Source organism: Microtus ochrogaster, chromosome 21 (assembly GCF_000317375.1).
Source record: "Microtus ochrogaster isolate Prairie Vole_2 chromosome 21, MicOch1.0, whole genome shotgun sequence".
NCBI classification, from domain to species: Eukaryota; Metazoa; Chordata; class Mammalia; order Rodentia; family Cricetidae; genus Microtus; species Microtus ochrogaster.
The window spans coordinates 350,071-360,978 of NC_022022.1; the positions used below are offsets into that span (position 1 = coordinate 350,071).

Genomic DNA, 10,908 nt, shown 5'->3' on the forward strand with positions numbered 1-10,908 from the left:
CGGATCTCTGTGAGTTTGAGACCAGCCTGGTCTACAAGAGCTAGTTCCAGGACAGGCTCCAAAACCACAGAGAAACCCTGTCTCGAAAAACTAAAAAAAAAAAAACACATTTTTTAAAAAGTAACAAATGGTTGGTTGGTTTTCTGGGATGCTAACAGGATCCCACTTCATATTCCCGGCCGTCTACTCCCCGTATAGACCGGACCTGGAAGACAGCAGGTGCGTACTCATCGTCGATGAAGTGCAGCTCTTTCACGGAGGGGCAGCTAAGGCCAGTATCCAAGGTGGCCACTTCTAGGCCAAACAGGGAGTGGTTTCCACGAGGAGACGCTCCAACCAGGGCAACTTCTAGCTGGCAGGCGTCTGCGCTGTGCAGGAGGCGAGGGGGCTGGGCAGGTCGGCCAGATCCCGAAAAGGCCTGGACCTAGGGAGGAGGAGGAGGCCAAGTGAAGAGAATGGTGCTTGAAGGATACTCCCATCTCACAGATCAGCCTTCTGAGTTCCTTCCCCACAACCTCACCTTGAAGGCCAGGCTGCCATTGGCAAATGCTCCAGTAGGGTCATCTACAGGGTGGCCTCGGAAAGCGGAGCTCAGAGTGGTGAGGTCCCAGGAGCTGTTCCAGGAGAACTCAGCCAAGGAGTAGGGAGGGTATGGCTTTCCTGAGGGCTGGGCTGCCCCTTTGGAGACCTTGGTGCTGTCAAATTCAAGCAGCTGGGGACAGGGTGGAGTGGAATTGGGCTTGTCTCCCTCCGACATTCTCCTGCAGATGGCTCTCACTCCACCCACCCTGTTCTTAGCCCTCCCCTCTCCCTTTGGGTAGAAGGAACTCGGTCCCTGTGCTCTTCCCTCTGAGCTTTCGGCCCCCTCACCCTGGTGAAGACAAGAGCAGAAGAAAACTGGATGCTGTCCTTGGGGAGCACCATCAGACCCCCATCGGGATCAGGAGACAGCAGGAGACTCCAGTTGACACTCAGGACACTCTGCGTGGTGTTGGTGGCCACCAGCACCACAGCTGGAGGCCCTAGGGTGCCCCATACATAGTGCAGGGTGGAGTTGGTGCCCACTGCCCTGATATGAAGCAGGTTCTGGGGATTTGGTCCACCGGAAATAACCTCCATATATACCTAGAACATGGGATTGTGGGATGGAAAGAACAAGATCAGGGATGGTCACAGGCAAAGAAGCAGTTTGTGGGTGGAGGACAGGACCTGGGCACAGCCAGGGACGGCAAGGGCCTTTGAGGCCTAGGCAAGAGGGATGTGTGGGAGTGAGGGATCCGGGAATCAGGGGCAGATGGAGGGTTGAGAAGAAATAGGGTAGATCCAGGATTACCCTGACCTCGGTGAGGCGATCAAGGCTTAGGCCTGAGAAGGCTTTTTAAACCCCCAAACTTCCCTGTTGCTGGGCTCCGATGGCTTGACATCACCAGAAGGCAGGAAGCCATCATGCATTCTCTCCTCCACAGCCCTTCCCATCACTCATGGCTCCATGCTGGCTCTCTGGGGTCACTCCTCTCTTGCATCCACCCTCCACCCCTCCGTTGCCCCAGATTCCAGTCATTGTAGAAAGGTTGTATTTCTGGAAGCATCTATTACGTTAGTTCCAGAACTCTTACCTGGCGAATCTCTTCTCCCAGCAGGCTAAATGGAGCTGCACACACAAGACTCAAAAGGAGCCATGGGGTTGGGGCACAGGGTACCCAGCCCCAGTAAGGTTCCCAACAACGGCACATACAGCCGCTTGGAGTTTAACTCAGCGGAAGAGGCTCAGAGTCACATGACTCCCTTCCTCCTGATCCCTTTAGAGGGCGGGCTACCTAACCAGTTCTTAAAGAGACCGCGTCCATTAACACAGTTGTCAACACAAGTTGAAATAGCATCAGGAAGGCTGAAGGTAAGATACATTATTCTTTTTTTTTTTTTTTTTTTTTTTTTTTTTTGTTTTTCCAGACAGGGTTTCTCTGTGGCTTTGGAGCCTGTCCTGGTACTAGCTCTGTTAGACCAGGCTGGTCTCGAACTCACAGAGATCCGCCTGCCTCTGCCTCCCGAGTGCTGGGATTAAAGGCGTGCGCCACCATCGCCCGGCAAGATACATTATTCTTAACAGGTTGGCCTGGAAGACATTCCAGACCAGCTGTGCAAATACTCCTGCTTCTCCTCAGACCCCTGCCAGTCCCATCCAATATACCGGGTTAGCATGTATGCCCAGATGTAAATTCCATGTGGAACCATGGCAGAAAGGTAGAGCGAGGAACCTGCACACCTTCAATCCCAGCACTCCCAAGGCAGAGGCAAGTGGACCTCTGTGAGTTCTGGGCCAGCCTGGTCTACAAGAGCAAGTTCCAGGATAGGCTACAAAGCTACAAAGAAACCCTGTCTCGAAAAACAAAACAAAACAAAAAAACCCAAAAAAACAAACCCAAACCCAGAAGGGCTAGATAGCACGCATGAAGTCCTGGGTTTCCTCTACAGCACCATAGAAAAACAGAATGTGCTTGGGCGGTGGTGGAGCACACCTTTAATCCTAGCGCTCAGGAGGCAGAAGCAGGCAGAACTCTGAGTTCGAGGCCAGAACTGGTCTGCTGAGCAAGTTCAAGGACAGTCAGGACTAAGAGACACCCCCCCCCCTCTCAAAAAAACCAACCAAACAGGATGTGGTGGTCCAAGCCAGACAGTAATCCCAGCCCTCAGCGGTGGAAACAGGAGGATTAGAAACTCAAATTCTGGGCCTGAGAGAAGGTTCAGCAGGTACTTGACAAACAAGCTTGATGACCTGACCTCAAACCTCAAGAACCTACATGGAGGAAGAGAGAACCAACTCCTGATAGTTGTCCTTTGGCATGACAAACACATACACTACTATGTAATGAAAACATCGCAGAGGGTTCCTTTTGATCACGTATTTATTAGATTCCCGGAAGAGCTCACACTTTTATTATGAAGTTATGCAATACAACAATTTGACTAAATGCATGCTTTTTGCTTAGTTTTATTTTTGTTTTGTTTGAGACAGGGTTTCTTTACACAGCCCTGGCTGTCCTGGAACTCGGGTTCCCTGGAAGAGCAAAAGTGCTCTTAGCCACTGAACCATCTCTCCAGTCCCAACTAAATCTTTTTATTTTTAAAAGATTTCTGCCGGGCGGTGGTGGCGCACGCCTTTAATCCCAGTACTCTGGAGGCACAGGCAGGCAGGTCTCTGAGTTCAAGACCAGCCTGGTCTACAAGAGTTAGTTCCAGGAGAGGCACAAAAGCTACAGGGAAACCCTGTCTCAAAATTAAAAAAACAAACAAACAAAAACAAGGTATAGATTTGAAGCAAATGTCCTGGCACAAGCCTTTAATCCTAGCATAGTTAGCCAGGGCTGTATGGAAGACACTGTCTCAAAAAAAAAAAAAAAAAAAACAAACTACTTGAGAATGCTAACTATAGCCCCAACCAAGCAACAAGGTTTTTTTTTTTTCTTTTTGGGTTATTCTGTATAGCCTTGGCACTATGCAGACCAAGCTGGCCTTGAACTCAGAGATCCACCCGCCTCCGCCTGCTGAGTCTTGGGACTAACGTGTGCCATCACCGCCCAGTAGAGCTCGTCTTAAAGACTGTTTTACTTATTTTTTAAAACAATGTTTAACTTTATGTGCATTGCTATGAAGGTGTCAGATCCCCTTAAACTTGAGTTACAGTTGTGAGCTGTCATGTGGGTGCTGGGAATTAAACCTGGGTCCTCTGGAAGAGCAGTCACTGCTCTTAACTGAGCCATCTCTCCAACCCCCAAGACTATTTTATTTTTGTGTGCATGCCACCTCTGAGGAGGTTAAAAGAGAGACTTGGATTCCCTGGAGCTGAAGTTAGCTATGAGTCACCCAGCATAGATGCTAGGAATTGAACTTGCTTCCTCTTAGAGGCAGTAAGCTCTTACCCAGAGACAGGGCATTTACTTTGCAGTCTAGCTAGACTGGCCTTAGACCCAGAAGAATCCTGTATAGCAAGTCCTTCTCCATAACACAAGCTCCCAAAGACTCAGAGAATTAGGAAAGCTTGTTCCACTAGCTTGTATAACTTAAATCAACCCATTTAATCCCCACTGTGGCGTGGCTTGTTACCTCATCTTTCCGTACTGCTTTCTCTGTATCTGGCTGGATACCCAGTCTTTCTTCTAGGAGACCTCTGTGCCCAGAAGTACCTCCTTCATTCTTCCTGCCTAGCTATTGGTCATTCAGCTCTTTATTAAGCCAACCACAGTGACACATCTTCACACAGTGTAGTATTACACAACATTCTGTCTCAGCTTCCTGACCTGGCCTTTGAATGAGTGTAATGTCTGTGAATGCAGGCGCACATGGAGGTCAGACAGCCACCTCTCTCCTTCCACCCACTATGGTATTTGGGGACTGAACAAATGTCATTGGCTTTAGTGGCAAGCATTTTTGCCTACTAAACAATCTTACTGTCTCAGTAGATTTTGTTTTCTTTCAGAGACAAGAGCAGCACAGAATGGTCTCCTACTTGTTATATAGCTGTGACTCTTAGTGTGAGCCAATTTTACAGCATTTGGAATGAGGCTAGTAAGCCTCAAGGCACACATGCTAAAGGAAACCCAACCAGCCAGATTTGTGAGTTAGAGGCCAGCCAGGTCTACAGAGTTCAAGAGCTGTTATACAGAGAACCAGTTTCAAAAAACAAAACAAAACAAAACAAACTCAATTCATCTCCTTTGCCCCTAAGGTTTCCAGCCTCCTCTTGTATTGCTAGGATGTAGAGATGAGCCCGGAGATTGAAGAGAACACATGACAACTGTCTCAAATGACTTAGATTTAATCACTGGAAGCAAACTAAATGGAAAGCTTACAATAGAGAAGAGATACATGTCAGTGCTTTTTGCAAACTGAGATGGGACAGACTGGGGACTGCCCCTCAACTTGATCCTTTGCAAACAAAGGTGTCCACAGTGTTCCTGGAACTCTGGCTCAGGAAACAGGAGACTGCTGGTTCTGTGCGTTGAAGTCACCTTGCTCACCACTCACTCCTGGCCAGCATCTGGAGCACTGCTTTGCCGGGTCTGGTCATCACCCTTCTTCTTGTGCCCAGAGACAATGTCATCAATCCGCAGAAGCAGAACTGCAGTCTAAGAGTAAAACAGTCCAAAGAGGTCAGCTGAGAAGGGAAAGACACTGTTTTCTTTTAAATGTATCTCCTCCCACTGAATTACCATTTTATCTGGAATCTCCCCTTTTCAGAGTCTTGAATAAACAATGCAGTCCTCCCTAAGCAAGGGGATGTAGCTTGTGCCCTGATACACAATGTTTTCTTATAAGCTAAAGGTAAGTAGGGAAATGGAATTCTTTGGGAGATCTTTAGGGAATACTCTGCCTTTTGTGGCCCCCGCTTCCAAAGCACAGCAGTTACAGAAACAGCATATGTATACCTTGGGTGTCTTACCTCCACTGCTGTTTTGTATGTTTGCAGCTTCACAGCCAACGGTTCCCATATACCCAGCTCTTTCATGTCCACCAAGGTACCAGTCTCGCCATTCACACCCCACGTCTCACAATTCTCCTGTGTGTGCTTGGCCTGCAGATGGAACAAACCCATGGAGGGAGAATACAATGAAGCAAACTAGCTAGCGTTAGGAAACAGACCAGCAAACAAGGCAAAGATGGAAAGATTTTAAAGGAATGTACTGTAAGAAAAGCTAAGGGACAAAGGTAAGGCTGATGGCCGCTGAGAACACCAAGGTTGACTCTAGCATACACACACCCCACACCCACATCAATGTGTGCACAAGTACAAGCATACGTGTGCTTATGAGCATACACACAGGCTGGCAGGAAAAAAACAAAAAACAAAACATCTCCTTAGACAAACATAGCTTGCCTTACCTTGGGGCAAGGTATGAACATAGAAAAGAACTCACTCGGAGGGAGGTAAGCAGACGAATGGTACTAGCTCCACAGTTCTGGATCAAGGTACGAGGGATGACCTCTAAAGCTTGGGCCACAGCTCTATATGGCCACTGTTCCACACCAGTCATAGCCTTAGATTTTTCTGTCAAGGCATGGGCCACAGCCATCTCCGAGGCTCCACCACCAGGCACCAACTGAGGGTCCAGGAGGACGTTTCGGCACACTTGCATGGCATCCTGGAGGTTGCGTTCTACTTCCTTGGGGAAGCAGAGAAATGGTATAGTCAGCTCAATGACTCAGAAAAATCAAGAGCATCAAATGATTTCCTGCCTGACAAGGTTTTAGCAAAGTACAAAGGAGGATAACTAAGACAACCCTTGTGACTCCTACTGGTGAAGGGCATAACTCTGGTGGTGGTGGAGTAAACCTTTAATCAGAAGGCAGATCTTTGGGAGTTCAAGGCCAGCCTGGTCTAAAAAGAGCTAGTTAGTTCTAGGACAGCCAGAGCTGTTACAGATAAACCGTGCCTCAGGGGGAAAAAAAGGAGGCATAATTCAGAAATATTAAGTGAGGACAGGAGGGGAGGCCTGCAAGAGGATTAGGGGATGGTACACCTCGAGTATGAGGTTAAGTTTTTATGTATCTCATCTCACCCTCACTAGTTATGTCCTTCAGGAGACAGCATGGTGCACTGCAAACTGTCTACTGCTTACCAGTAATGTAGCTTTTGGGAAAGGTACTTCCCCTGGAGTGGGGATGGAGAAGGGGCTGCAGAGATAGATGGCTTAGTGGTTCAAGGCTCTTGCCAACAGGCCTGACAAAGCTTGAATCTTGGAACCCACGAGAGGGAACTAACTTCACAACTGTCCTCGACTTCTGTGCCAGCACCACGGAATGTGTCCAATGCCATCCATGACAAACAAACATAAGATAGAAGAACGGCGGGAACAGCAGCAGCGCAGAGTCTGACTCAATGGAGACCGAGTAGGAGTCCACGGGGAGCTACAAAGTGAGATCCTCCCTCCCTCCCTCCCGTACCAGGACTGTAGCTCAGGTGGCAGAATGGTAGCCTAGCAGGTGTAAAGCACCCTTAGTATCACACGAACAATGGGGTTGAAAATGCCTAAATCTTTTTACCAAATCGAGGAAGGCTGGAGGTCCAGATGTCAGTCATCCTCAGCTACACAGGAGTTTCAAGAACCCCACCCAGGGTGGTAAGGGTAGGATTTATAGTCACCGACCCATTAAGAATTTTTTTTTAAAAGATTTATTTATTAATTATGTATACAGTATTCTGTCTGCATGTCTGCTGCCGGCCAGAAGAGGGCACCAGACCTTATTACAGATGGTTGTGAACCACCACGTGGTTGCTGGGAATTGAACTCAGAACCTTTGGAAGAGCAGGCAATGCTCTTAACCACTAAGCCATCTCTCCAGCCCAAGAAGAAATTTTTTGTTTGCAAACAGGGCCCGTGTCGCCCTTTCTGTCCTAGAATTAAGTAAGTCGACCAGGCTGGTCTTGAACAAACCCACAGAGATCCACCAGCCTTTGCCTCTGGAGTGCTGGAATTAAAGGTGTTCACATCTGGTCTGTTCTTATTTACTGTTGTATGGGTTTTGTTACTGTTTTTTCAAGACAGCTCTGTCTGTCCTGGAACTCACTCTGTATACCAGGCTGGCCTCAAATTCAGAGATCCACCTGTCTCCGCCTCCCAAGTGCTGGGATTAAGGACCACTTTTTTTTCCATTTAACAAAGACAGGATAGGCCTCACATTTTCAAATTTCCACTGATCCTTCTGCTTCAGCTGGGATCACAGGTATGAGCTACTACCCTAGGCTTCCAAATCACAGCAGCTAAGTAGGTAACAAGATCACTAGTTTGTTTCCAAACTATGCCTATCTCTCCCTGTCTTCTTCTCGCCTTTAAGATGAGGTTGGCCTCATAGTCTGTACGCAGGAGTAAGCCATACTTCCAATCTACCACCATGCCTGGTTCATGTGGTGCTAGAGTCAGAACCCAGCACTTAATGTTCTTTTAACCTCACCATCAAGTGAGTGGTTCCGATCCTTTACACGTTTATGCAGACATGCAGCCACAGGCCAAAGGATCATGGACTGAAATTAAAAACTGCTAAATAAATATTTTTTTCTTTTCAAGTTGACATATTAAGTTTGCTACTGTGGTGAAAAGCTCAGGATGGAACAATATCCTTTCCTTGCTTACACCAAGGCTCACTCACCGAGAGTATCTCCTTGCTGGCTCCTCTAAGAAGAATGGTGCAGGCCTTGGGGTCTTTGCACTCAGTGATGAATGTGAAGTACTCATCTCCAATCTTTTTGATTTCCAATAGGCCCGCGCCTGTACCAACATCTTCTTCTCGCAGTTCCTCTGGTCGGCTGACTATCCGTGCCCCACAGGCTCTAATGGATGAAGAAGATAGAGAGGATATGATTTCAGATGCTTTTTGTCCATCTGTAGTCTACAGTCTGTGAATAGAATAAAGTAAATTATTAGAATTACTCAAGTGGTCTAGACTGACAAGTGGAAAAAGTTTTAAATGCACACAGGCCAATTTTTTCGAGGCAGGGTTTCTCTGTAGCTTTGGAGCCTGTCCTGGCACTCGCTCTGTAACCAGGCTGGCCCCGAACTCACAAAGACACACTTGCCTCTGCCTCCCAAGTGCTGGGATTAAAGGTGAGCGCCACCACCATCCAGCCAAGTTCCTTAAAATAAGGCTTTAGTAATAAAATTATACACACACGGCAACCATTTGCTAGTAAAACCAGGCGTAGCTGGATCCAAGTATAATTTTTTTGATAAAGTATATATGTACATATCTAACATGTACGTATATACATATATACATACATATAGCAATGGTGAGTTCTCGGTATAACTCAGCTGAGTCTTAATGCCTATAAATAAGGTTGATTCAAAGAGGGCCATGAGGGCTGGAGAGATGGCTCAGCAGTTAAGAGCATTGCCTGCTCTTCTAAAGGTCTTGAGTTCAATTCCCAGCAACCAAATGGTGGCTTACAAGCATCTGTAATGAGGTCTGGTGCCCTCTTTTGGCCAGCCTTAAGGCATACACACAGACAGAATAGTGCATACATAATAAGTAAAAAAAAAGAAGAAAGAAAAGAAAAAAGAGGGCCATGAGATGGCTCAGCAGGTAGCACACTTCCCACACAAGCCTTACATCCTGCGTTCAATACCTGGAGCCAACAGACTCACAAAGCTATCCTCTAACCTCCACATATGCACTGTGGAACACCCGTGTACCACTGCACATCACACAAATACAAAGGAATGAAAAAGACTGTACTAAAAAGACCCCAAAGTCAAGGAGCAACAATCTGAGAAAAAGTTATGACACACACTGTGGCAGTTGGAATGTCACTGGCCCTCATAACCTCATAGGGAGTAGTACTATTAGGAGGTGTGGTTTTGCTGGAGTGGGTGTGACTGAGGGGTGGCCTTTGAGGTTTCCTATGATCAGGATACCTCCCAGTGTTCAGTCCATTTCTGGCTACCTGACACATCTCTCAATATACCGCCAAGCTCCTCATGATGATGATAAAGGACTGAACCTCGGAAACTGTAAGCAAGCCACCCCAATTATGCTTTCTTTTTAAGAGTTGCTGTGGTCATGGTGCTGAGAGCAACAGAAACCCTAAGACACACATCTACAATTCTTTTTTTTTTTTTTTTTTGGTTTTTTTCGAGACAGGGTTTCTCTGTGGCTTTGGAGACTGTCCTGGAACTAGCTCTGTAGACCAGGCTGGTCTTGAACTCACAGAGATCCGCCTGCCTCTGCCTCCCGAGTGCTGGGATTAAAGGCGTGCGCCACCATCGCTCGGCTACACATCTACAATTCTAGAACAGGAAGTTGAAGCAGGAGGATTGTGGGTTCAAGGCCAGCTTGGAATCCAAGACTAGCATAGATTATAAACACGGCCAATTTTAATAAATGTAAACAAATTTTGCTTTTGAAATAGTCTCTTTTAATCCAGGCTGGCCTCTAATGTCTAGCCTGGTCAGCTCAATTCACAAGTGTAAGGGTATACACTTATTTTTTTTGTTTTGTTTTTCGAGACAGGGTTTCTCTGTGGCTTTGGAGCCTGTCCTGGCACTAGCTCTGTAGACCAGGCTGGCCTCGAACTCACAGAGATCCACCTGCCTCTGCCTCCCGAGTGCTGGGATTAAAGGCGTGCGTCACCATCGCCCGGCTAAGGGTATACACTTATATAGGTGTGTAGCAGTGCCCAGCAGGACCACACTGGTTCTTCTAATCTGTATGAGAGAGGATCTGTCCTGGAGCTCAGACATCCATCTGCCTCTGCCTCTCAAGTTACCATAGCACTAAACCCAGCTTAGGACTTTCCTTTTTCTTTTTACGAGACAGTTTCTCTATTTAGCCCTGGCTGTCCTAGAACTTGCTCTATAGACCAGGCTGGCCTCAAACTCAAGCCACCAACTCCCAATTTATATGGACAACTCTTTTTTTTTAAAAAAAACAAACAAACTTATGGGCATTAGTGTTTTGTCTGCATGTATGATTGTTGAGGATTTCAGATCTTGGAATTATGGACAGTTGAGCAGCCATGTAGGTACTGGGATTTAAATCTGGATCGAGTCAGTGCTCTTAACCGCTGAGCCATCTCTCCAGTCCCTTGATGACACTTCTTAATCGCCATCCTTTCTCTAAACTTATGGGCAAGCAAAGACAACTAAATATACATATACTATGTCTCGAACCATTTTGGAACAAGCAGACACAAGTCAACTTGGATTTATGCTAATGTGCCTGTGCATGGTATCTCTCCCAAACTCTATCTTCTAAAGCCTGCCTTCCTCCCTCTCGGTTTTTCGAGACATGGTTTCTCTTGTAGCTCTGGAGCCTGTCCTGGAACTAGCGCTGGCCTCGAACTCGAGATCAGCCTTGCCTCTGCCTCACGAGTGCTGGCATTAAAGGTGTGCACCACCACTGCCCGGCTGAGAAAAC

The 10,908-nt window shown here is 47.0% G+C and overlaps 2 protein-coding genes across 2 annotated transcripts in view; both read right to left on the bottom strand.

The window, feature by feature from the left end:
• Glmp (glycosylated lysosomal membrane protein) overlaps positions 1–1,769 on the bottom strand; it is a 3,430-nt gene extending 1,661 nt beyond the window's left edge. The window contains exons 1-4 of the mRNA XM_005356880.1: positions 1,617–1,769; positions 871–1,125; positions 521–712; positions 206–424 (exon numbers count right to left, since the gene is read on the bottom strand). Coding sequence (XP_005356937.1) covers positions 206–424; positions 521–712; positions 871–1,125; positions 1,617–1,733 — 783 coding nt within the window. The 5' untranslated portion in view covers positions 1,734–1,769. The remainder of the gene's footprint in view (positions 1–205; positions 425–520; positions 713–870; positions 1,126–1,616) is intronic.
• Positions 1,770–4,797: 3,028 nt separating this feature from the next.
• The window catches only part of Cct3 (chaperonin containing TCP1 subunit 3), a 17,690-nt gene continuing 11,579 nt past the window's right edge, over positions 4,798–10,908 (bottom strand). Inside the window, exons 11-14 of the mRNA XM_005356883.2 lie at positions 8,143–8,323; positions 5,913–6,158; positions 5,438–5,569; positions 4,798–5,123 (exon numbers count right to left, since the gene is read on the bottom strand). Coding sequence (XP_005356940.1) covers positions 5,019–5,123; positions 5,438–5,569; positions 5,913–6,158; positions 8,143–8,323 — 664 coding nt within the window. The 3' untranslated portion in view covers positions 4,798–5,018. The remainder of the gene's footprint in view (positions 5,124–5,437; positions 5,570–5,912; positions 6,159–8,142; positions 8,324–10,908) is intronic.